Source organism: Lepidochelys olivacea (genome assembly GCF_965140295.1).
Source record: "Lepidochelys olivacea isolate rLepOli2 genome assembly, chromosome: 7".
In the NCBI taxonomy this organism is placed as follows: domain Eukaryota; kingdom Metazoa; phylum Chordata; order Testudines; family Cheloniidae; genus Lepidochelys; species Lepidochelys olivacea.
The window spans coordinates 56,648,029-56,674,249 of record NC_140417.1 but is presented as its reverse complement, the minus strand read 5'-3'; the positions used below and the strand labels follow the sequence as shown (position 1 = coordinate 56,674,249).

Genomic DNA, 26,221 nt, shown 5'->3' with positions numbered 1-26,221 from the left:
GTATGCTGGGAAAAAGGATGTATAAAAGCCTGTGTAACTTCCTGCTCTGTTGTACAGGATTTGAGATTCAAATCTCCCTGTACCTTTTTGAAGCTTCAAATAAACTTTTCTGCTTCTCCACCCCGTTGTGATTATTGGGTGCAGCACACCGGGTAACGAACCAACTCCAGCTGTTGTTCAGCCTCTCGGCACTGGGTGCCGGCAACACTGCTTTCAATCCCCGAGCTGCGCTAGCTCGCAGGACGCCTGTGGCAGAACCGGACCAGAACTCAGATCCCCTGATCTTAGTCTTGTTGAGACCCAGATGAACCCCAACAATTCAGACACGTGGGCCAAAACTTCAGGCATGTTGTCGGTGACAATGGAGGCTTCCAAAAGGCCCCAGTGCAGCCACTCCGCTGCTCCAAACCCTTGGCTCCCCCTTCCCAGCTGGCATGTTCCTGGGGTGGGACGGGTGAGCTGCAGCGTGCTCAGATGTGGGGTAGCCCAAAGCTAGGCCCTAGCAGACGCTGGAGGAGGAAGGGATATTACTCTTCACCTCCCTGCTCTTCCATCACTGTTAGCCCTACCCATGGTACCTTCCTCCCTCTCACTCGAGACCTCCTCTGCGTGCTTTGCGCAGCCGCCTGCACTGCAGCCGCTGGCCCGCCAGGTGGCGCTCAGGAGCTCCCCGCGAGGGAGGGGGCCGTGCTCCTGCCTATAACAAGATGGCGGATCACACCCCCCCTTCCCCTCTCCGAGGCCCCGTTTGACCTATGACCTCACGACGCAGTACGTCCCCCCCGGCCGGCACACGTGATACAGGCGACCGGCTGACGGCGTGGAAGCATGGCCGAGCTGCGCGTGGTGCCGAGCGACCTCTTCCCGCTCGTGTTCGCCTTCCTGCGCGACAACCACTTCGAGGGGGCGGCGCGGGCCTTCGGCAGGGCGGCCGGAGTGGTGAGGGGGGCCCTGAAGTGGGGGGATCCGGGGGGGACCCTGAGGGAGCGGACGGGGGGGCTGTACTGGGGGGGCTGAAGTGAGGGGACCATGGTGGGGAGCTGTGTTGGGGGGACCTTGGTGGGGTTGTGAGGGAGGGGGGCTGTACTGGGGAGGGGACCCTGGGGGGGAGCTGTCCTGGGGGGACCTTGGGGAGCTGTATGGGAGAGAGGTCTGGGGAGGGGGGGCTGTACTGGGAGGGGATCCTAAAGGTCTGGGATGGGGTCCTGGTGGGGAGGGGGAACTGTGCCAGGGGGGCCCTGAGGAGAGGGGAGGTTGCGTTGGGGGGGTACCTGTACAGGGAAGGACCCGGAAAGAGGGATTCTGTTTGTGGGGTGGGGGGGCCGTTCCCTGGGGGGAGGAGGGAGATGTGCATTCAACTGGAGCGTTTGAGGAGTCAAACAACTTATGTCATGTCGTCATGAATTGGGAGTCCTGGGGCAAGTTGCCTCTGACCATATGCTGTACTTTCACATTTACCTTCCTCTTCTGGCAACTGCATGTTGTATTGGAGAGAGACAGAGTCTCTGTATAATACATAGAACCTCACTGAAATTCCAACAAAAGTGGTGGAAAGTCCTTGCAAAATTGGGAGGACTCCCCCCTAGCTTTCTGCAGATCTCCCTGCTCTCTCCGCACTTTTTCCTGTCTCTTCATAATTTGATACCAATAGTGATAACTCTTCTGGAATATTTTTTATTTAATCCATATGTTAAGTAGATATTTCCCCCTCCCATTAGACTACATTATTGCAAGGGTTTAGCATATGCTTAACTGTGCATACTGAGTTGTCACATTAACATTAATGAAACTACTCAGTGTGCAAAGTTAAGAATAAGGCTACGTCTATACTACAAACTTCTGCCAGTACAGCTTTGTCGGTTTGGTCAGGGGTATGAAGAGGAGTGGTCCCTGATTGACAACTGTGTCTGCAGAAGTTGCTGCTGTAGACACAGCTATTCTAGCAAAGCTGCACTCTTACAGGTGTAGCTTGTTTTGCTTCTATGGTGGATTTACTATGTTTGTACAAAGCACAGCTTTGTCAGTATAAGCTGTGTCCACACTAGGAGCACTTTGCTGGGATGGTATACCAGTTAAAGAGCTCCTAGTGCAGATGTAGCCAAAATATCTGCAGAATCTTGACTTTAGATTTTAATAAATCTATAGGCGGTGGAATCTTTTGTCCTAAATTACTCAAGTTGTCTCATTTTTAAGATAGCGCAGAGGCTTCTTAACTTTAGCTTCTAATGTTTATGAAGGTGTTTTATGAGCAACATGCTCCACTTGCTAAGTCTACCAGACCTCTCTACCTGTTATACATCAATGCAGAAGCAGTTGCCTATGGCGCAGAGTTTTCCATTCCACTGACAGTATAGGAGGCACTCTTTAGAGAAGTCTATGTGGGTTGTCAGTGCTAATATTCATGTATGTTTCTGGTTTACAGACAGACCAGGATCCTAATGCTGCTTCTCTCTTGGATGTCTTCAACTACTGGCTGAAGTAAGTGTCTCCCTTCCTGGAAAATCTGTTGAGATGGGCTTAGCCTGTCCATATCTGGTACATTTCTTTTGGTTACTTTCTATTGCAAACTGACAAAGCTCCCAATAGAATCCCTGAGACTTCCCAAAGGTGCTCCAGCAAAACCCAGGGAAACCAAGCTTCTGGTATTTCTGCAGTAAAGATATAAAGAATAAGTTCCCAGCCATCTTTATCCATCATAATATTTTTAAAATATTTGCAGCGCACTTCTAATCTGCCTTCTGCCCACAAAGTTCCAGGCTGCCATTTCAGTAGCAGCTTATGGCCCTTTCAGCCCCTTTTAACTCTATTTCAAGTGAAAAGCTAAAATGTGAGTTGTTTGGTATTCCATACTTAGGGTATGACTTTACTGGGCAGTTACCCCCAGCTGGATAAGCAACCTTGGGCTTAAAGAACTCCAAATCTAGGTCACAGGTTTTTCTGTGTAGGTAGAGGTGGTAAGGCTCACACCCAGGTAAGAATCCATGTTAACTGTGCAGTGAAGACATATCCTTAGTTTTCGTAAAATAATGTGCATTAAAGTTGGCTGCTGGGCAACCAAACAGCTGTTGAAAGGGCAGATGATCTCGGGATAAGAGACTAGGGAGTACGGAAAATAAGCCAAATAGTCCAGGAAGCCTTAAAAGGATTAGAGAAACAGTAAAAATAAGGTATTATAATGTTTTCCCTCTTTCTTTATTAGGTTTTACTATCTAGTAGATATGCATGAACCCCACAAAACTACTTGTTTTGGGAACTGTAAAATGAGCCATGCTGCAAACTGATCCAGCTGTGGCCGTTAAGAAGCTATTGATGAACTTCTTAGGTAGTTAGACCCAATGTCTTCAGCCTCACGGCATAGCTGAAGCATGTGCCTGCAACCTGCTGATCCACACCCAGCTATGATACATTGGTATAAAAGTACTACATAAGCCAGGTTGGTTGGTCTAGAGTCCAAGTCTGGTAATTATGCTATGACCCCCAAATCCTCACACCATAGTGCTGTACTGCTCTCTGCCCCTGAGTCTGTTTATTCCACACCACAGCTCACTGCTGTCTTAGACAATAATTTATTCAGTGAGCGTAAGGTGAGGTTATTAGGGGCTGAACAACTGATGAAAGAGCTGGAAAGAAACATGGAGGACCAAGGGCAATTTGAAGCAGAAACGTGTTGCTGCGAGCTGGAAAGGTCTGCAGGGCCATGATCCCAAGGGTGTGTTCAGGATTCAGAGGGTGATGGTTATGCTCAAGGCAACTGCCAGTGCTTCAGAGGGCTATGTGTTGTGAGCTTAGGAACCCCCGTCTGGTCTCTCACATGAACCCCAAAATGAGTCTCTTGTTTAAAACAAACTATTCATACCTCAAAGATGGTTGGAGAAATGAAGTCAGGCAGCACTTGAATCTCCTACCCCTCAGTGCATGGAGAGGAAATACCCTGATAAACTCCTGAGGAGATATGCATTCTGCTTTTCTCATTTTCTCAGATGTTCTGTTGGTTTTTCTCTACCGAGCTTCCTCATGTGTTTTTAAAACCCAAGACACTTATTTCCAGATTCAGGGTCTCTCGAACAAAGAGATCCCTTATTTTGTGTCGAATAAATCTGTTTAGTTGGCAGGTTCACCCTGATATAGAGGAGACTGGTATGCAAATGGCTTGAACCTGGCAGTTCTGGCATTATGTACTTCTCCATTGTAAGAATCCCCTATTTCTATTATCTAGTCTAGCTAATGCCTTCAAAAGAGGAACTGAAAAGCAAAGTTGAAAGTTACCTTAATTTTAAGTTTTAATTTAAGTTTTATACGTGCAATTAATTATCAGAAAATAGGGAAATGAAGACTCAATAAAAGTATGCATAATTCAGTGATTGCATTTATACTCTCAAATGCAAAGGATAACCTATGGCTTCAATTTATTAGCCTTTGGTATAATCATCATCAGCATCTTCAATTGCATCTTTAATGAGCATTAAAGGTACTACTGTAAAATAATAGAATTAACGACAACAATCTGTAATAAGCCATATAGTTAATAAAATCCTTTAACATACTGTATGTAAAATCTTTGTCTGGTTACTTTAACTGGAGGACCTCTTAATTAGCATCTTATCATAACTTAGTTATTTAAAGCTATCTGTTGTTTAAAGAGAACTCTTATTACTGCAGACAGATCAGGTCTTGAATCCTCACTGAGTGACTCTAGCCACTTTGTAGATTGTTGCATGCAGTGGGAATGAAAACAGTCCTTTCCTATACCTGCAAACACCTGAGTACCACTGAACACACTGCCCACCAAGATATAAAAAAGAAAACCCACGGAACTAACATGACATTGGCAAATTGTCAAGTTGTTTGTTTTGTTTGTAGTATCCTTCCAGCCACTTGTCTGTCTTTTCTATTCAGACAGTAAGCCCATCAGGATTGTCTCTTCTGCTGTATAATGCCCAGCACAGGGAGGCCCCAGTTCTGGTTGGGGCCTTCAGGTGCTATTGTAATACAAGTAATGGACAGGAATGTGGGAGGCTCCAGTATTCTCTAGGGATAAGCTGCTTTGCTTGTAGTAGAACGGGTGAAATGCTAGGAAGCTCTCTGGAGCTGGGAGAAACTGTTTAGAACTAAGTCTTTCTCCTCCCCAGATCCCCTGATGCTAAGAAACGGAAGGCTGTTCCCAATGGACCCCCTGCAAAGAAGTCCAAGAAAGAATCTTCCTCGAGCAGTGATGAGAGCTCCAGTGAAGAAGATGAGAAAACCACAGCCAAGAAGCCAGGTGGGGTTTGCAAAAGGCCTTTGGGCTGAGCAAGTGGGCATGATTAACTTGGGAAAAGTTCTGAGGCTGGATTCACAGCTTTGCAGCTTGTGTTTAGGGCTTTGAACAGCAGTCACGAACTGCATGATCTCCGTTCTGGTCATGATCATGATCTCAATCTGTACCTATCCACAATCACTTGCACTTTTCACTTTAGTTACTCATCCTTCATAATGTTTTTTTTTTTCCAGTTTAATTATAAGTAAAGTACTAAGCTTGCTATGAGTATAAATCAGGCTTTGTAGCAGCTGGAGGCATATTGTAGCTGCACATTGGCTGAGGCTGGATGGGTGCTTTGACTGTTGTTGTCCTGTGAGCTGCCAGATACCAGAACTGATTACCTATCTTGGAGCTTTCTCTAGCACTCATCACTGTAGTATTTAGGTAGAATTAGACTCGTGACTAATCCAATGAGTTCTTCCTGGTGCTTGGTCATGGTAGAGCGATCTAAATCATGATTTAAATCATTGGATTTTTGAAAATTTGTATAAATCAGGTCAAGACTTTGTAAAACTAATAGGGAAATTTGTGCTATTGCAATTTTAGTCAAAAATGTATAATGAACAAAATCAGGGGTTCTCAGCCTTTTTCTTTGAGGCCCCTCCAATATGCTATAAATACTCCATGGCCCACCTGTGCCACAATAACTAGCTTTTTGCATAGAAAAGCCAGGGCCGGCATTAAGGGGTAGCAAACAAGGCAGTTGCCTGGGATCCCATGCCACAGGGGCCCCCATGAAGCTACGTTGCTCAGGCTTCAGCTCCGGGTGGCAGGGCTCAGGGTCCCAGGCTTCCTCCCCATGCAGTGGGGCTTTGGCTTTCTACCCTGGGCCTCAGCAAGTCTAATGTTGGCCCTGCTTGTCAGCCCGCCTGAAACCTGCTCGCAGCCTCCTAGGGGGACCCGGACCCCTGGTTGAGAACCACTGAACTAAATTGTAAATGTTTTTAAATGCCTTTTTAAAAGGGTATTTTATATGCACTGCTGTAGGCAAAACACAAAATACTGAAAATAAAAACCTTGATCTTGCAAACACTTAGGCAGGTACTAACTTTCTCCACATGAAGGGTCCCATTCACTTAACCAGGACTACTTATGCTCTAAGTCAGAGGTTCTCAAACTTCATTGCACCATGACCCCCTTCTGACAAAAAAAAAAAATTACTAAATGACCCAGGGGGGAGGGACCGAAGCCTGACCGCCCACCTGATCCCTGCCACCTCGAGTGGGGGGCCAAAGCCCAAGGGCTTCAGCCCCAGGTAGGGTGCCTGTAATATCAGCCCACTGCCCAGGACAGAAGACCTCAGGTTTCAGCCCCAGACAGTGGGGCTTTGGCTTTGGCCCCTAACCCTGGCAAGTATGAGCCAGCCCTGGCGACCCCATTAAAACGGGGTCATGACCCACTTTGGGGTTACAACCAACAGTTTGAGAACCACTGCTCAAAGTTAAACGTGCATGAGTATTTGCAGCATTAGAGATTAAAACCATAACCCTTAGTGGTCTGAAGGCTGTCATTTAAAAACAGAATTGCTTTATTGTTAATGAAAAGTTTAGATTTCCAGTATACTAACAAAGTTACTTTGAACTTATCCACAGTCCAGAATTTTCAAAAATAGCTTATTTAGGCTCCTGTACTCATATTTAGGCACCTAAATGACATGGGAACACAAGTCCTGTTGATTTCAAACCCTGATAGAGGTGAATAGCAAAGGATTTCACTTGGGGAAGTTTAATGTGTGGGAAGGTGGTGTGGTTTGCACCACCTTACTTATTAAAATTGCTTATCAATTTTGAGTTGGTGTTCTCACAGATATTAATGAGGCCCTGGGCTTGTCTTTTTCAGCATAGATGAGCATCCACTGTGAAACTTCTTAGCAGAAAACCTTTGGGTTGGGCAAGTGACACACAAATTAACTTGGGAAAAGTTCTTAGGCTGGATTTGGAGCTGGTGCTTTGCAGTTGGTGTTTGGGTCTCGGTTCTGGTAGGATCTGTGCCATCCACCAATGTTTGCACTTTTCACTTTATATGCTCATGCTCCTAGTGTAAAATCTGAAATGTTATTAACAATTAGGAAACTAACTAAAGGAATAAATACAAAATGTCAGTTTCAGAAATAGGATCATAAAATGGGAAGAAAGTGAAATCTATAAATAAACTCTGATTTAAATTAAAATCATAATTAAGAATTTTTTTTATTTTAAGTTTTGTTATCCAGCTTGCTGGTGCTGGAGTACCAGTTCTTCGCTGTCCTGAACCTCATTGTGTTTTAACATGCTATTTCCCATCAGTCTTCTCCATCCCTAGCCAGTGCCCCAGTGCTCCTAGGTGTGCTTCCCTCAACTCCTTTTCATGTCTAACTTACCAGGTTTATGACACGAGAGGGAGAACTCCCCTTGTGCTTAAAGTATGCTGTCTTGTTCTGCTGCTATATAGGGGTCCAATTCAGCCCTGGCTCAAGTTGTAGCAGGTTGATTGAAGTGAAGAGAAATGTGCCTGCTTATGCTAGGGCTGAGCTGGATTTAGGCCATGTCTACACTAGCACTTTTGTCGGCAAACCTTATGTTGCTCATGGGTGTGAAAAAAAAATACCCCTGAGCAACGTAAGGTTTGCAAACATGAGCGCTTAGTTAAAGTTCCTGCTTTAGCCTCCATTGATCAGGCTTCTCTTTGTATTGATCTGACTCATGATCTCCTGGTGGATGGAGGACAGCTGGGGATCAGATAGGGAAATTGAAAACACTGGTGTCTGATGTGTATTCTGCCAATGATGTGAGACTTCCCCCTCTCTCAAGGTCCTGTGTCCCCTCCAGTGCCCCCATGGATTAGGCCCCTCACTTGTAACGTGTAGAGTGCTTCTCTTTTCAGCTTTGCCTAGTGTTGCGCCCATATATTGTCCAGCTCACAGGATACTCACATTGGTTGCTGCCATGAGCAGATTCACAGGAGATGAGGAGCAGACTGCAAACTGGGATCGGGGAGGAAGGAATGAGGCAACAGGAAACTGAGTTGAAACTTAATTTGGCCCTTCCCAATCCTGAATTTGAACAAGGCTTTGCTCTTGATCTTCTAAAGAATGTTAGGAACAGGAACTAGACCATTTACACACAGTATCCAGCAGAGGAAGAAAGAACTGGCCAGGAAGGAGTGGATTTGGCTACAGCAGGTTAAGTCAGTGGGCCTGGCAGCTCCATAGGGCCCAGCAATGCAGTGACGCAGTTTTCTTTGGAAACCCATAATCAAAAAGCAGCTTTTTTGGTTTTAAATGATATGATAAAATATCTGGATCTTTTAACAAACACTCAGTGCGGGGAGTATGTCCTTTTCAGTGGCACAGCTTGTGCATGGCAAGAAAGGAGTGGTTTCTGTGCCTTGGCTAGTCATTGTGAAGGCCTCTGTAGCACTCTGTGGGAAGCTGAGATATAAGCCTGAGCCTCTGAACAGGACATGACACCTGCAGTTTGATACATTTCTCTTTTCTTGCACTATACATGGGAGGCTGGGAATGAATTTGTCCTCAGTGTCTGCTCTTTCCAACACAGCAGCTAAGTCAGCGCCTGTGCCGAAGGTGATAGCAAAGGCAGTGGCTCTTGCCAAAAAAGCAGAGAGCAGCAGCGAGGACTCCAGCGATGATTCGGACTCTGAGGAGGAAGAAAAGAAGCCAGCACAGGTCACCTTTTCCTTTCGGTCCTTTCCAAAGCACGTTCCACAGTAATGGAGAGTATTAAATGTGACCAACACTGTGTGGGGGACTGGAACTACTCTTGGGGCTGGAGGTGGGCTACAGAGTATGGGTCCTGGATCACTTATTCTATTTATCAGGCATTAATCCAGACTCAGGGCAATTTTACTTACACACTAAACTCTTTGAGATAGAGGACATGTGTTCTTAGCCGTCTGTAAAGCACTCGGCATGCGACTAGAGCTTAACAAATGAGTTAGTCCTGTAATGTGCAGTCTGCCATTTGGACTGGCTCTAGTGAAAGCAGAGGCAGATCTCTGGGATGCATTTCCCATCTAGTATTGGAATCTGCTTCTCTCCCATGAGATTGAGACAGACTGCTGTGGCCTGCTCCTTCTAACCTGAGGGGAAGTCTGTATTTGTTTACACTGCCACCAGAGTAACCAGTGTATAAAATGCTCAGGATAAGGGGGTGTTATCTCTGATCACCATCTGTAAACGAAATAGTAGCATGTAACTAGTGTGGGGGAAGAGTAGTAGTATTTCCTCCCTTTTCACTGTGTGCTGGTGCCACCAAGCTGAGAATTAATATCTGGAGCTGTGTTCTTCATGAGCAAGACATGGAGCTGAGGTACCAGTACCCAATTACGGTTGAGGCCAAGGTGCCCAGCCAGCGCTGTTGAGCCCTTAGACTAGTGCTTTCTCATAGGGAAGGGGACTACCAGGCAGCTACCAACCCCAAATCTGTCCCTGTTTCATGGCTTTGGGTTGGGTTCTGAAAATTCATGTGCATGGAAGAGACCCTGGGTGGATTCCAATGGGCCATCTAGGATAATCATCCATGTGTTGGGATTTTCAGACCCCAACTTGGAGCCATCCCTTTCTGGTGGTGGTCTTCCCTCTGGGATAGTCACTAGTCTGAGGGCTTAGTGCCCTGTTTGGGCACCCCGACTCTGCTCTCCTCACCCTCAAGTCTCTGTTGGGTACTTCTGCTCCCTTTCCTGTTAAGTGGGAGAGATATCATTCCACTTGGAAGTGTCAGGGTGCAGGGAAAAGTGTCTCCTGCTGTCAAAGCTTAGGGAATTTCCTGTATATTTGGGGTTATGTGCCTAAAATAGAGCATCAGCTCTCCAGAATAAGAACCCCCAACTCAAGGTTGTCTAACATTTTGACTGGCAGTCCGTACAGATAATCTTTATAGAACGGGTGTGCCAGTTGGACTGTTGTCCTGTCTCTCTCTCCTCAGTCCCTTTAGGCCTTGTTGACTAGAATAGTCTCTGATTAGTTTTTCCTCTCTCATTAGAAGGTAACCAAAGCCCAGGCCAAGCCAGCTGCCACCAAAACCCAGCCCCAGAAGAAGGCTAAGAGCTCCTCCAGCTCGGACTCCAGCAGCTCAGAGGATGAAAGACCAAAGAAACAGCCCCTGAAGCCAGTGGCAGCTAAAACAGCAGCTAAATCAGGTACCTGGCTGCGCTGCGCTGCACTGTGAGCGGATGTGTGTGAACAGGAATCCCTGGGGAAGAACCTGGGGTCTAGGTGGCCAAATGCCCCGGTAGAGAAGATACCATCCTAGCAAGGCCACTTAGGTGATCCAGTCCAACTTGCTGTTTGGCTAGGATCACTGGTGATAGGGACCTGGGGCTGCACTGGTAGCATATATTAGGCTTTAATTTCTGGAAATCCAGATATAAATCTGATCACAGGTTAATTGAATTTGATCCTAAATGGATAGTTAAATCTCAGGGCCCAACTAGATCCAATGGTTGTCACCAATCCCTGAGTAATTGCATGGGCCATGTGCTTCTTGCTAATGCTTTCCACTATTTGAGCCAGCACTAACTTAAGTTAAACTTAACCCTCAGCTTATAGTTATGGGACTTGGAATCAGTGGTGTCACGATAACTTCCCCCAACTGGTACTAGACTAGTCAGGTTGTCAGAAAAGTTAATGAGGCATTTTTTGTTAAAAGTTGGCAGGAAGTCTTTTTAAGATAATTAGGTTGTGCAGAATCCAAATATCCTAAGCTGTATGTTGTATATAAAGGCCTCTATAAAGAGAACAAAATAACGTGGAAATCACTTAAGTGATCTTTATTTACTTTTAGTTTAGGATCAACATATTGTAGGATCTTAATGAGTTGTAGGATGTAACAAGTGATTAAATATGCACAACCTTTTTATAAAGCTATTGAATTTCAGTTTATTTCCAAGAGGTACTGGACGTATTTTAATACAGTATACAACCATGAAAAAGTTTGTTTACATGGCTCTTATAACTTGAGCATTCGCATCTTAAAAGAAAAGTGTACAAATACAACACATAATCTCAAAACACCTGTTTTTAAAACAAGTGAAAATATTTTCATGACAAAACATTAGAAATAAACATTTTAATTCACACAAATTAAGCACAGATATTAATGTTGTACAGGCGATCTAGCAAGCAGCTGCATCATCCTTGCTGACACTGAAATCTTTGTGGCCACCGTGTGACAAAGCATCTCCCTGAATATTCAGTGCAACATGTACCTGTGACAGAAATGTCATCTTGGGGGTGGCCATCTCATCATCTTGGCAAGAATCCATCATTTGTGAGATGGGTACATATTTATACTTGAGAAACTCTTAGTTCCAATCAGCAGCCGATTGATCAGGCAATAAAATGAAATAAATCCCCAATAGGAGCTTGGAGTTTTCCAGTGTATGATGATCTATAGCAGATGTAGGAGTGTGGAATTTCCATGCCAGTTTTCACTGCAATCTTGCAGTAATGTTGCCAACCCATGACCTTGCTTGGATGCATGCTGAAGCTCATTTTGAAGCCAAAGCATTGCTGTGTCAGTAATTTTGATGCCCACACTCTCTTTTTCATCACAGACTTCATAAATGGGATGTAACAAGTCAGGTAGTACTTGTCTTCAGGAGCTGTGAGGTCACTTACTTCAGCTAAACAAACACTCATCTGTGGTCAAATACAGCTGTCTTCATTATCTGTTCACTCATCTTGAGTGTAGTAACAGAAATGAGTCTCTGTTTAGAGTGCGCTTCTTGACAAAGCATACAGCATCTCCAGTCCATGAGTTTCACAGCATGGGATTGTCTGGTATTTATTGGGATCACTGCAGTTTGCCACATGTGATCATATCAGTTGCAGATGTTCTTGTTTTCTATAACCGCTTGATTTTGCCTTTTTTCAGTGCAATGGGCATAGCAATTTCTCTGTCACACGACTGATACTCTGTTCTGAATGAAAGATGCACTCAATTCTGTCAATGGCCTCTCTGTTTGCTATCTTGTTTTTTCCCTGTAATGGCTGTTGCCTCCCTTATTCTGTGCAATCCTTGTTCACCTGCTTCATGCACGTCTTCTTTACTTGATCCTTGGCAAATTATGCAGAGATTATAGGAGACTGGCATGGAGCACTCCTTCAACTGTAACCAACACGAGTGTCATAAACCACCACCTCATCTAACTAGTGTTGCTCTCTTTATTTGTAAAAAATAAATAAATACACATATATACACCATCTCTGTTAACTCTAACTTCAGAGCAACAAGTACTAAGCATGCAAGAAAATTAGAATTATTTCATATTACAGGAAAAGTAACTTTTGTTACGATTAACTTATTTCTAATATTAGACAAGATGGGTGAGGTAATATCTTTTATTAGACCAAGATTACCTCACCCTCCTTGTCTCTCATACCCTGGGACCAATGTGTCTACAACTAGACTGCACACAACTTATTTTTAATATGATACAGTGATGACTAAATACTCTACAAAACTGAATATTAGGGAGCAGTAGGTGTTAAAACCACAATGTACGTCTACTCATTTCTGTATTTGGTCAGCTGAAAAGGAATTATACCAAACTGATTTTTTTTGCTCACAAGTTCATACACATGGTGTTGGTATAGCAAACATTTCTGATGAATTTTGGTGGCGATCAAGTGTGCGTGTCTAAATGTCAAAATTCAGTTTAGTAACCCATTTCTGAAACCAGCAGGTTCGTATTATGTTAGAAAAAGGTGCTGCCAATTTATAACAATGTCTCTAAACCTCATTAGAGGATTGAGTCTGAGATTTCCATTTCGTCTATAATGAGAAAAGCCGTCTGCAGAGAGACTGTTTAGAGCTGCCCTGATAAACAGGAGGAGAATGAGTGGGTTCCCAGAAGAGGGCTGGAGACTCTTGCCTTGTGCAGTTAGGGGAGCTGATGCTGTCCAGGACATTTTTTGCGTTGAATGTGATTACCATTCCCTACCCCTCATGTTTTCTCATCCCTTTCTTTGCCTTATCTCCAGCAGGAAGTAAAGCTGCCTGCAACGCAGCCAATGGCAAGGCAGAAAGCAGCAGCAGCAGCAGCAGCAGTAGTAGTAGTGAGGATTCTGACAAGGAAAAGGCTGCATCTGCAAAGGTAAACAGTGAGACAAGCATGGATGACTCCATTGGTGTGAGAGAAGTCTAAGAGTCTCTCTGACCTTGATCTAAGGGTTGTGTAAAGTAACCCAGAACCGCACAGCAGCTGAGTGCGTGCCCATGCAGTCATTGTATCTTTTTGTGACATCTTAGTGAGGCTTTGTGTCTTAGGAACCTCACCAACAGTCTTCTCTGCTGCTGAGTGATCCATTCCTCTTTCCTGAGCCAGGAATCCCTTTATAACTTCTGCATGCTGCACCCTCTGTATGGCTTGCTTTCCTGTTGCCAGATGTGCTACTCTACCAGCCTTACATGTTCCTGCACTGCTTCTGCAGTCCCACTGGGGAGTGTTAGAGCAACTTCCCTGAAAGAGAGCTGGACCCCAGCTGTGGGAGCTCTTAGAAACCTCTCCCAGAGAGCTCTTATTTCTCCCCGATATCTCACGGCTAATGTCTCAGCTCCCCTGACAGTGGTGGTGCTCTCTAGCTATTAATGTTCTGTCTCACCTCTTCTCAGCCAGAGAGTATCCCGTGTAGGAATTTAATGGGAGGTAAGAAATTCTGATGCTCTGGTGTTAAAGCCTGTAATGTGCTTCCTGGCGTTTGAGAAATTTCCCTAGTTCTTGGCTCTATCCTGGAAATCTGATGCCCAGTGAATAGGGCAGAGAGGGCAAGAGAGGACTCTCCAACACGGAGTAGGGGTGGTTTCTGGGCAGCACCTGTCTTTCAAAGCTCAGCTTCCTTGATGAGGAAAGGTATTTGTCTGTTGTCTTTGCAATAAGGCTGTTCCCAAGAAAACACCACTGCCCAAACCTGCAGCCATCCAGGTGCCCTCAAGTAAAGCCAGAGCCCCTGCCAAAGAGAGCTCCAGCAGCGAGGATTCTTCTGACAGCTCGGAGGATGAAAAGCCAGCCTCAAAATCGAAGCCGAAGCCCGGTGAGTACCAAAAACCATTGCTGGTACTGTGGAGAGGAGGCTTTCTGCCACTACTAGCCCTAGAGAAGTTTAGCTGCCCATCTCTGCTTGGTGTGGCCCAGAAGGCTGAGGGGTGGTGATGGCAGCAAGCATGGAACTGCAGGGTCTTTGTTCTAGCTACGTCCAGGTAAGACATGGCTTAAACCTCAAACCCAGACCTTCTCTTGAGGTGAAAACTATGCTGGTTGCATCCCTTATGTGGTCATTGTCTCTGAGCATCCTGCTCTTCAGAGAGCTATTAGAGGCTATTCTCATGCATGATTCCCAGCCTGACTGAAGTTGGGAAGAAAATTCCCTGTGGGTAAATCAGTCCATAATTGTGCTTTACAGGCCTTCATGCACCTTACTCTGAAGCATGTGGTGCTAGCCAGTATTAGGCTGGGTAATGAACTAGGTGGACCCCGTGCCCTGATCTAGTATAACAGTTCCCATGACTCCAATAAACTGAGAGAAGCAAGTGTGAAATATAGATGGGTTTCTTTACCCCGGGGGCGTAGTTGAGGAGCAGAGTAGTAAATGAACAAGAGCAGCAGTGGAAGTCCCGCAACAAATTTTTTGGAGGTCTTGGAGTGCGGCACCCAACACGTAATATGTACATATATACATCCAAATAATCGTAATTGATTTATGTAAGGTTTTGGGGTGGTTGTTTTTTTGTTTGCAGACTCAGTAATAAATATAATGCACGGTTATCTCTACCCTTTACTGGACCTAACAGAATAGAAACACAATAAGGTGTTCTGCACATTCTTGTCTTTTTCATTATTGTTTCTTTTGCTTTTTTGGTAAAAGTGGTTATCTGTACAACAATTCTATTATGTCAGAGCATTTTAAAATTTACTTCAGAAGTCCAAATAATAATGAAAAATGTATCTGGGCAGCTTGGGTCTGGGGAGGGGAGGCATGGCTGTGGCTGCTCGGGGCGCTGGCCAGCCTGGGGCTCCTCCGGCCAGGGTGGGTGGGAGGCACTCGGAGTGGGGGGCTTGTGGCTGCAGCCACAAGGGAGGCGGGGGGGGGGGCAGGGCTCTGGCTGCTGGGGGCGGGGCAGGGGCTAGCCTCCCCCAAAGGAATGCTCCACATGTTGCCCATACACCTGCTGCTCACCTCCTGCATCCCTCCTCAGTCCCCCACCCGCTGCTCTCCTCCTCATATTCCTTCCTTCCTCTTGCCCCACCCCCACCCCCTGCTGCACTCCTCCACTCCCCTGCCACAGACATACCCCTGCTCGCTGAGTGGCTCACTGCTCAGTCCTCACTCTCAGCCAGGGCCCCCTGCCACCTCCTCACCCTGCTGCTGGCTTGCCACTCGCCTCCTGACTCCCCCGCCAGGCCTCCCCTCGCCACTCACTTCCTCTCACCCCCCCTCACGCCCCCTCACACATACCCCGCTGGCTTCCTTGCCCTTTGCTCCTTAAGTGTTGTGTGGTCCACCTTTATCTCCAGAGAGCTGGCACATGCAAGAGGAAGGGGAGGGGCTGATGCTTTTCCCTCCCTTCCACTGCCCAGGAAACTGCTGTGGCTGCAGGGAAATGCCCTAGTGGCCACATGTGGCCATGGTGCCCGCATTTGAGAAACTGTGAATTAGGCCATCCAAATCCAGGGGCATGGCTACACTGGAAACTTTAAAGCGCTGTTGTGGGAGCGCTCCCGCGGCAGCGCTTTGAAGTGCGAGTGTGGTCACGTGCGAGCACTGGGAGAGAGCTCTCCCAGCGCTCCTGGTACTCCACCTCCACGAGGGGATTAGCTCCCAGCACTGGGAGCATGGCTCCCAGCACTCGGAGCCTGTTTACGCTAGCGCTTTAAAGCGCTCAGACTTGCTGCGCTCAGGGGGGTCATTTTTCACACCCTTGAGCCAGCAAGTTAGAGCGCTATAAAATGTAAGTGTAGCCAAGCCCTAAAAGGGAGGAATGCTACGGTGAGACCCCAGCAAAGGGGAGTTGTGCTGCTGCGGGAGTCAGGAGTAGCAATACTGTGGGGATGTCCCCTCCCACCATACCGAGTATAAAGCCCTTGTTGATCACAACTGTGCAAGTGATTAGGAGCAGGTAGCTTAACTGGCTTGTTTTATATCATCGCCTGGCTAAAACAGGGAAGTCCAGCACGACGTGTACCATATTTGCCAGCGTGCAGGGCTGGTGGGTCTGCACTGGTGCCGCTGCTGATCCTGTCTCTTTGTAGGTCCATACAGTGCGGTGCCACCCCCCCAGGTTACAGAGCCAAGAAAGGGCAAAGCAAAGCCCTCTGTTGCAAAGGCTCCTGGGAAAAAAGCCGAGAGCAGTGACTCCTCAGACAGCAGCTCGGACAGCAGTGATGAAATGGAGCAGACACCCAAGAAGGGAACAACAGGTGGATTGTGGGGAGAGGGAGGCTAGGAAGTGGTTGTGTTAGACTGTTCAGGAAGTGCCTCTGTGGGGTGCAGTTGGTTCCTGGCCACATAGTGGCTTCTGAAATTACCTGACAATTGTGGATTATGCTGCTATTTTTGCCTTTTTAAAGGTCTCAGAGCAGCTGGTATCTGTCCCAAAACAGGCCCCAGGAGCTGAGCCTGAGTTCCAGACTGCTCAGTTCCATCTCTAATTTGGTCACAAGAGGTCAAATAAATCCTACTGGATTTCCATTTATTTCAGTGGATGGGATGAATCTGGCCCATTCTTGAAGTTGGCAGAGGCCTTGCGTTGGGTTACTGTATTATGTGAATGAAAAATCCCTTCTCTATCTGACCCCCTGCGTGTGTTGAGTAGGGGAGCATGTGCTGATGTGCGATGCTGCATTCGCAGCCCATGACTTGTGCCATGCGAGGGGACAAGGAGCCCTGACATCTGCCTACTCCAGGTGGTTAGGAATCCCAGGGGCTGAGAATCTGGAGTCCTGAGTTCTTTGCAATGCTGCCCAGGGGTGAATTGCCTGCCTCTTCTGTCCAAGAGGCTAATAAGCCGCCCTCCTTTGTAAAGCTCTTGGAGATCCCTGGATGAAAAGTGCTGTGAGAGTGTGAGATTCATTGTAATTGTTTCTCTTGCAGCCAAAGCAAGTCTGGCTAAAAAAAAACCTACCCCAACACCCACCGTTGTGACTTCCAAGAAAGGTGGATCCAGTTCAGACAGTGATTCCGGTGAGTGAGGGAGCAGGGATTTGACCTTTTTGATGCAGTGACTCTGCACATGCCCCCTTTCAGCCCCCGGTGTCACTCAGCAGGGACCCAACCTCCTCTTGCCAGGGCCCTTAGAGTGAATCTGAGCTCCCTGCAGTGTCCATGGCAAGGTAAAGGGATGCCTCTGAAAACTGAAGCCTCCTGTATCGATGTGGAGGGAAGCATGAATGAGTGGCACAGACAAGAACAGTGACTAGTACAGGAAGGTCTGCAGATTGCAGGGTGGTGAAGGGTATTCCCTAACAAGTACCTATGGTAGGATTAGGAGTTCTTTTTTTGGATCCATTTCTGAGCTCTTCAGATCCTCCATAAGAGTCATGGCTGGCATCAGGTGTAAATTCCCTACGTGAAAAATATCTCCCTTGTGCCAGGTCCAAGGTGGGGAGAAAGGGGAACTTTTTAAAACAAATCTTCAATTCCATTTGGACCACTGCTAAAATAGTCTGGAGTGTCGAATAACACAGTCAAATGGTGTCCTTTCCTTCTTTCCCAAATCACTCCAGTCTGTTCCTCTTTTCTTTTTGTCATTGATTCCCTTCTGTTTCATTCTGTTCTTTCACCTCCACTACACACTTTCCTTTTCTGTCCATTTCTTTCCTCGCTCTCTTCTTCCTCTTTGCTCTTTCTTTAGTGAGGCCAACACTCCCTCTTCAATCCCCTAGTTTCTACACCGTGCCCTCTCACTACACACACTGTTATGAAGGGTTAGGCCAAGCTCCTACTGCTGTTCCTCATCTTCCTAGCAAAGAAGAAACATGGAGATCTTGAGGGCACATTCCCAGCCCTAGGTCCTCCAGCTCCTGTTGCCTCCGTTCCCTGGGACAGGAGCAGGAACATAGGCAGGGCTACATGCTGTAGGGCTCTCCACTGGCCATTCAGAGAGTGCTTATCGGACTTCTCTGCCCACCCTGCCCCTTCTCTGGCTCTGCGCCTCACCTCACCTCACTTCATGATCGTAGTCTGGTGAGTTCCAAAAATCCAGTGGCAATGGTGCCTCCCTAAAGTGTGAGGCTCAAGGCCACAGCTTTGCCTAAAACGACCACTGACTGGGGTCCCTGGTGGACTCACTTGGGTGTTATGCCCCTGAAAAACACTGACACTTGCAGATGTGCTTCTCTTGTCTAGATTCCAGCTCTGAGGAAGAGAAGGTAGTGACCAAGCTCACGGCCAAATCACTTGCAGCGAAGGGTCCTGCCAAACCGGCGAAGGCTCCTGCCAAGTCAGGACAAGCCAAGAAAGGCTCCAGCTCCTCCTCAGACAGCTCAGGTATCAGGACAGGAAGGGGTGGTGATCTCCCCACCACCATACTGAGCAGGTGTGAGTGCCAGGCCTACCTCCCCAGTCTGTGTTCCCAGCTGTGGTATCAAGGATACAGAGGCACAGGGACACTGTCTAATCGAACTGACCTGATATTTGCTGACCAATTCCTAAGCATGCAGAACCAACCCCATGCAAAGTGCCAGTTCTCTTGGGCATGAAGTGTGGGGAAACGTACCCACCCGCTAATGTTTCATCACTCAAACCCCTACGTCTCTGCCGCATAGCTGAAATACAGGGTACTGGGGACCTGTTCGGCACGTTTGTTTGTTGGAGGAAAAGCCACTTGGGGGATGAACTTTATTCTCCAATGAGAAGAATACAGGGGAAGGAGGAGGACAGTCCCATCCCAAACCCATTTCCCCAATAGCCACTGTCCATGATAGTGCTTGTAAACCACACTAAAGAGCTGCAGCACCGTTTAAGAGCAACTAGTGCAGTGTGCTGCCTTGAATCTGTAAGCCACCCTTCTGAGCAGGGGAACAGGAATGGCCCCAACTTTTCAGCTCTGATTGTTAGTGCTGTTTGATTCTGTGCTAGCGGCAAGTTCCCAGGGCTCTTCAGCCATGTTGCTAGGGCCCAAAAGTTGTTCTTGTTTGGCAGTATCTGTGGTTCAGTCCAGTTCCTAGTGGGCAGGTGTCTGAGACAACTGCTTGTCCCCCTGTGGCAGTCTCAGCAGAGGTAAAGCATCACTTGGAACATGGAGACTGAGCTCCCTGTTGACTTAGAAGAGCCACTTCTGAGGGTCGGAGTTGAGATGTGCTTGTGGGGGGAGGAGATGGCAGCTGCCTGTGCTACACCAGCTCTAAGCAGAGCCCATAAATCTCTAAGGCTGTTGTTCTGCACCTTTCACCGAGTCCCAAACCAAGCAGGCTTTGCTCACTTCCTAGTGTGGAAGGGACTCCAGTTACTGCTCCTGCTTGTCTAGTTTGGTCTGGCTGGACAAGTCTGTTCAGTACTTGGCTATTCTCACTGGAATCTTCTTGTATTGGAAACTTCCCTCCCAGATTCTGACAGCTCTGAGGATGAGACCCCTGCAAAGCCTGCAGTCAAACCAGCTCCACCTGCAGCCAAGAAGCCTCCTGCTGTGGCAAAGAAAGCCCAGAGCAGCTCTGACTCAGATAGCAGCTCCAGCAGCTCTGAGGAAGAGAAGAAAGCCCCTCCAGCTAAGCCAGCCAGCAAGACAGCTAAGCCAGGGTCCAAACCCTGCACCCTGGTCCCCAAAGCCAGCAGCTCAGATTCTGACAGCTCAAGCAGCGAGGAGGAGCAGAGCAAACCAGCAGTGAAACTAGCCAGCAAATCACCAGGGGGCAGTAAAGCTTGTGCAGGGAAGAAAGCAGCTGCTGCTAGCAGTAGCAGCAGCTCATCTGACAGTTCCAGTGATGATGACAAGAAGTCCAGAACAGCAGGGACTCCAGTCGCTGGGTTAAAGCCAGGGAAAGGGGGACAGAACAACTCCAGCTTGGTGAAAGAGAAACCAAAGGCTTCATCCACACCAGCAGCCAAATCACCAGCCACAAAGAAGCCAGAGCCCAAGCCAGCTGGTGGCAGTGAGAGTAGCTCTGAGAGCTCCTGCGATGAGAAGGGAAAAGCAAATGGAGGTAATCTGTGCCAGCCAGGAAGGGCATCTGTCAGGCAGAGTGTTGCAGGGCAGAGCATATGTGGAGCCATTTTCTAGAAGCGGTTTCCTAAACAAAACTCTGCATGTAACCAGCAGCCACCTCCACACGCTGGAGCAGGGGTGGGCAAGCTATGGCCTGGGGGCCGCATCTGGCCCTCCAGACGTTTTAATCTGGTGCTCAAGATCCTGCCAGGGAGTGAGGTTGGAGGCTTGCCCTGCTCCACGCAGTCCTGGAAGCAGCAGCATGTCCCCCCTCCAGTTCCTACATGTAGAGGCAGCCAGGGGGCTCTACACACTGCCCCCACCCCAAATTGTGCCTCCGCAGCTCCCATTGTCTGGGAACCGTGGCCAATGGGAGCTGCAGGGAGGCGCCTGCAGACAGGGCAGTATGCAGGGCTGCCTGGCCGCGCCTCCATGTAGGAGCCAGGGGGAGAGAGATGTGCCGCTTGAGGTAAGCGCCGCCTGGATCCTGCACCCCAACCCACCTGCTCCAGCCCTGATCCTCCTCCCACCCTCCGGAGCAACCTCCTGCACCCCAACCCCTCATTCCCAGCCCCACCCCAGAGCCCATATCTCCAGCCAGAGCCCTCACCCCCTCGTGCAACCCAACCCCCAATTTTGTGAGCATTCATGGCCTGCATACAAATTCCATCCCCAGATGTGACCCTTGGACCAAAAAGTTTCCTCACCCTTGCACTAGAGGATGGCTGCCCAGGAGTTCCTTATCTAGTGCTGGCGCTCTAGACTGGCCATTAATAGAGTGTCTGTTATTGTTCCTGTACCACCCTACTCCAGAGTGCACATGCTCATGTTCCCAGCATACATCAGTCTGACTTGTGTCCCAGTGGAGAGAGACGCTGCTCCCCTTCCCCAGGTGGAGGGTGGTCCCATTGAAATCGAACTACTATTGTTTTTAGCAGGCTCGAATAAGAAGAAGCGGAAGAGCGAAGATGACCAGGAATTGGGGACACCGGACAGCAAGAAGATTAAGACCAAGACCAGAACGCCACACTCATTTCCCAAGGTGAAGCAGGTGAGTGACGGGAAAACGTGCTGAATCAGAGCAGGGCTTTTTCTTGTCTCTCAGTCCCAGCAATCTGCACTGCTTTCCTTGGTGGTCGAGGCTGCAGGAGACAGTCTCCCCCTCCTCAGCCAGCCTAAGTGCCCCTTATGTGGAGACCAGAGAAGATGCGCATCGTGGCCCCAGCATCTTTCTGGCTGAGGATGACTGTATAGACTACCTCTGGAGCTCCTCTGTACTGCCCTTACTGTTGAAGGGAAGGATCACAAGTTCATGTGGCCTGGAAAACTGGACCAGGGTTCAAATAGGATTTCCCCCAGTTTAGTGTCCTGCATTGCTGTGTGGGCCAGCAAAGAGAAGGCCATGTGCAGGTGTTGACTTAGGGTGACCTATGTTTTTCTCTAACAGCCAGCTGTCCCTTTCCGAAGAGTAAGAGAGGAAGAGATCGAGGTGGATTCCCGTGTAGCTAACAACTCATTTGATGCAAAGGTAGGGACAAGTCCAGCCAGAGTGACAAACTGGCACGTTTTGCCCCAAGAACACAGGTCATCTGGGAAAGGGTTTTCATGGTGCTTGTGGGGAGCTCTCCAATCTGAGCCTCTCCCACCAGGAGGCTCAACTGGGAGGTATATGGGCACTGGTTGAGGGGAGCTCCCAGCCCCTCCAGCAGAGGAGCTGGGTGAAAACTCCTTTAGCCCTTGGAAGTCATTACTGGGCAGTATACAAAGCAGGACCTAGTGTTTGCCATGTTGGCTGTTGAGTGCTGACCTGGCCCCCCTTTTCCTTATCTGACAGAAAGGAGCTGCAGGCGACTGGGGAGAAAAGGCTCACAACGTACTGAAATTCACCAAAGGCAAATCCTTCCGCCATGAGAAGACAAAGAAGAAAAGAGGCAGTTACTGCGGAGGTGCTATTTCTACCCAGGTCAATTCCATCAAGTTTGAAAGTGACTGAGCTGCAGTTGGCTTGGGAGTCCATACCCCACCCATCCCCTAAAGCCAGCTGGATGGGCATGTGAACAGAATAGGCATGGTAGACCCCAATCCTGCCTGGAACTTATTCCTCCCCGCTCTCTTGTGGGGGGATGGTAGCCCTTGCCATAGGATATGGGAGAGCGGCTAGATGCTCCCACATTATTTCTGACTAATTCTGGCATCGCACCTGGTAAGAGCCTTCTTAGAGCTGGCGACACCAGATCCAACGCAGGTGTCCTAATTTTGTACAGTTTTATTTTAAAAGGTTGGTGGTGCCCTGGAGTTCAGGTTTCCCGCCCACCTTGTAAAGCAAAGAAAATTTATATTTTCCATGAATCTGTTTTTCTTTTTCAGCCAGTTTAACTGTTGAGACCTGTGAAATTTAAAGTACTGTAGCTTGTTTGTGGCTAGGCCTGAGTGACCTGCGGTTACAGCTCCCTCGCTGTGCACCTCCAACTGTACAAAGCACAGCTCCAGAGGGGCAGTTTCTTCTACTTCCCTCTCTCTTTAAGGCCTCCTCCTGCAGCGACCTTCTCTTCACCCAGGGCAGACCCTGCTGCTGCCATTAGGCAGGGTAGCTAGAGAAGCAAAGTGCCTTTCAGCCCAGGGCATGTTGCCACCAGCATGGGAAGCTCAGGGTTCAGGTTGGTAGGATTTCCCTCTCCGTCCTGCAGCTTTGGCACTGATGTCAAAAGCTCAAAGCCCTGCAACTCTGGGGGAATTTCAGATGTGCTGTTCTTTCATAGGGAAGGCACAGGCTATGGGAGAAGTGGGGACACTCCTGGCTGCTTGGACACTTTGGGGTTTGAGAATCCTTTGGCCCAATGGAAAGGTTTAAAGAGAGAAGTTTAAAGCCTTGGCCCCCAGCCCCTTCCTCACCTAGCTCTCCACTCCCTTAACTCTGTTTTATTTGGGATGTTCTGACAGCAGTGATTGCCCCAGGTCCTCTGTAGGAATCCAACTCGCCAACACATGCTTTGTCCTAGCCATGTGCAATGCAGCTGGTGTGAGGTTGAGATGAATGTAACACGATTTGCCTTAAACTTCTCCCCTTGGCTGGATCAGTTGCCCTTTTCCTGTCTGTGGAGTCCCTTTGCAGAGGTAAAATGTCTGTTGCCCTCCATGCTTTGGTGTCTGAAAGATCTGGTGCCAAAATGGAGACAGCAAGCAGAAGCTAGTCCTGGCTTCAAGTACAAGACAGGCAAGTTGCTGCCTGGAGCCCTGCTCTCTATTGCAACATAGCCTGATCTCCAGCATGGTTGAGAGCCAGAGGAGCAGGTAACCCAGGGCTTCATTTCCATCCTCCCTTTCCCTGCCAGCAGGATGGAGCCCCACAGATCTTAAGGACAGCTCTGCCCCCAGTGAAGGGCCCTGCTGTTACAGGAGGCCAGGTCTCCGTGAGAAGCAGTGCCGGATAATTTAGGGTTGGAGGTGACTAACAAGCCACCCCCGTGCACATTAACTGACTGCAACTTGTTGGAAGGAGCATCTCAGTACCGCGCCTTCATGCTTGCAAAATAAGCCTCATCACTGGCTTCTTTCCATGCAGTGATGCACATGCTCAGGAAACCAGGGCTATTATGTAAAGTTGGAGGGTGGGAAGAGAATACCCTCTGCCTTCCTGGACAGGCTTTTGGAGCAGAGTCCCAGCTGTGACCTGTCAAATAACCTTCTCTGTCATCCTCACCTGGCACATGAATGACTGAACTGTCAACATTTTAAAAAGTTTTAAGTTTGGGGGGGGTTGATGTGTGAGCACAAGTGTCTCCTACAATAAAGAAGCCTGTGTTTGTAGGTTGTGTGCATTTCACTGATGGGTATTGACACTCGGAATGGAGGCGGGAAAAGGAGGGGGAAGCTATTTAGCTGGGACAAGGTACACCACAATGTCTGAGGTGTGGTCAATAGGTCCAACTGCATTTATCTATTAGGTAGTGGTTAGTCAGCCTCTAATAGCAGTGTTCTTACCTGAAAGTGGCATTGGGCAATGTGAGATAAGGGATGGTCCATGCAGCTGGGAGCTAAGAAAAATAGGTGAGCAGAGGATAAATGCTTGCCTTTGTCAAGAACAGAAGGATGTGTAGGAGTGTGCTTTGTGTGGAAATATGAACAGGTGTAACGAGAGTGGACAAGAAGCTAGCCTGGGCTCTGGTGAGTGGAGTAAGGAGCCCCTGTACTATTTGTCTTACTGTAGGGCGGGGACCCCCATTCGTGTTCCTGGAGCCTATGGTGCTACGTGCTGTACAAAGAACAAAAAGGCAGCCCCTGCCCCCAGGGGTTTACAATCTAAGTAATGCAGGTTATGTCAACGGATCTGGTCAGATGCTGGTTCTAGCTAAACTTTTATGCAGCAGTGACGTCTCTCTGCTAGCTAAATCTGGCTTCCTGTGTGCTGCAGTGGAGCAAAACCTGTGTGCAAAGAACATAATGGGGGAAAAATCCTTAGGTAAATACCCATGTAACGAAGTTAGCAGGTGAAGCACACAGACATCTGAACACACATGCAGGGGAATGAAGTTCTTATGCCCGCATTAACTCAAGGGACTGACCAAGGTCTTACGTACTGTGGGTTTGTTGTGTTGCTTTTTTCCTGCAGTACAGGAGGTGCTGCCAGGGTGGTGGTGGTGACAACACTCCCCCTAAAGCAGCAATTTTCAATATACTGGGCATGTCACAAACATGCTGCTCGCAACTTAATCTATTCCCAGGGCAGGGGCGGCAAGGGCTGGGTGCTGACTTGGGCAGAGGCAAGAGCAGGATCTGAAGGGGCTGAAGCAGCTCTTGGGGAGCACGTAGGAACCAGGGTGGTCAGGCTGGGGCCAGGAGTAGTGAGCCACCAGGACCTACCTTCCCAGCCCCCCCCACTGCCAAGTCTCAGTACCTCTCCTTACTCCACCTCTTATGCTTGACACCCCAACTGCCCCCTGCTCCCCATTGCAGTGCAGCCAGCCCCTCTATCCCCTCTGCTCCAGCCTCCCTGTACTCCCCCATTCAGAACAGCCAGCCTGACTTCACCCCTGCTGCCCTGAACTCTCCCACTGAGCACAAGCTCAGTCCTGGCGGCATGGTGGCTGCATCACTTAGCAGCTCCCTGTGGTGGAAGTGTTGGTGGGGGGCACCTGTCTGTGCCTTCCCTCTGGGGCTAAGCTGGCCATACTCAGTCCCATCTGGGGCAGGGGACCAACCCAGGTGGTGAGAGCCGGGCAGCCAGTGAGCCCTCTCAGTGACCCCCTCCCTCTGTCCACAGTCCAGAAATGGATGGATGAGGGCCTGGACACCAGTCTTCCTATGGTACGTGGCCTGGGTCCAAAGTTCCCTGTAACCTGCATGCACAACATCGTATCCACTTTTTGTCTGGTCACCTTTGCACTTGTAGTGTGCTATAGTATAACTACAGATGTTTTCTTCTCACTTGTAGCCACACCGCAGTGGGTGAGTCCTGTGTAAGAACACATTGGGTGGTGAGGTTAAGGGAATGGGTAAGCTATTTTAGGGTAACACACTTCTAGAGCCCTTTACCTCTGCAGTTCTACAAGGTTCAGTCCTCACATCTCATATAATTTTGGTGTAAAGTTATTAGGGGAGCTGGTCCAATAACACCAGCTGAAGTGCTGCCAGCCGTACATGTCATGTACTGCAGTGCTTCGAGATCAGTACCAGGTCAAGCTGAACACATGTAAGACAGCCTTGATGCAGAGGGGAAGAGCGTACTACTTGAAAGGACTTCCCTCTAATGCATCTGTGAGCGGTATGGCAATTTCTTGCGATATCT

The 26,221-nt window shown here is 48.3% G+C and overlaps 1 protein-coding gene across 4 annotated transcripts; it reads left to right on the top strand.

Moving 5' to 3' along the window:
* The first annotated feature begins 736 nt into the window (after positions 1–736).
* Positions 737–24,243, top strand: NOLC1 (nucleolar and coiled-body phosphoprotein 1). 4 transcript variants are annotated; one of them, XM_084633397.1, is made up of 14 exons: positions 737–939; positions 2,423–2,478; positions 5,130–5,260; positions 8,839–8,963; positions 10,279–10,435; positions 13,281–13,393; positions 14,177–14,330; positions 16,547–16,714; positions 17,388–17,477; positions 18,642–18,782; positions 19,841–20,434; positions 21,372–21,487; positions 21,884–21,964; positions 22,271–24,243. In XM_084633397.1, the coding sequence occupies exons 1-14, from the start codon at positions 829–831 to the stop codon at positions 22,427–22,429; spliced, it is 2,196 nt and encodes a 731-aa protein (XP_084489523.1). In that variant the 5' UTR covers positions 737–828; the 3' UTR covers positions 22,430–24,243. The 4 variants fall into 4 exon arrangements, with proteins under 4 accessions (XP_084489523.1, XP_084489524.1, XP_084489522.1 ...); XM_084633398.1 differs by having other exon boundaries at positions 8,836–8,963; positions 21,375–21,487; XM_084633396.1 differs by having other exon boundaries at positions 738–939; positions 8,836–8,963; positions 13,284–13,393.
* Positions 24,244–26,221: the final 1,978 nt, after the last annotated feature.

Bases quoted from the DNA above. Each gene is read 5' to 3' on its own strand.
- NOLC1 (XM_084633395.1), top strand. From the start codon at position 829: ATGGCCGAGCTGCGCGTGGTGCCGAGCGACCTCTTCCCGCTCGTGTTC. The intron at 18,783-19,840 runs GTATCAGGACAG...CTTCCCTCCCAG, and splicing joins CTCCTCCTCAGACAGCTCAG to ATTCTGACAGCTCTGAGGAT. The intron at 20,435-21,371 runs GTAATCTGTGCC...TATTGTTTTTAG, and splicing joins GAAGGGAAAAGCAAATGGAG to CAGGCTCGAATAAGAAGAAG.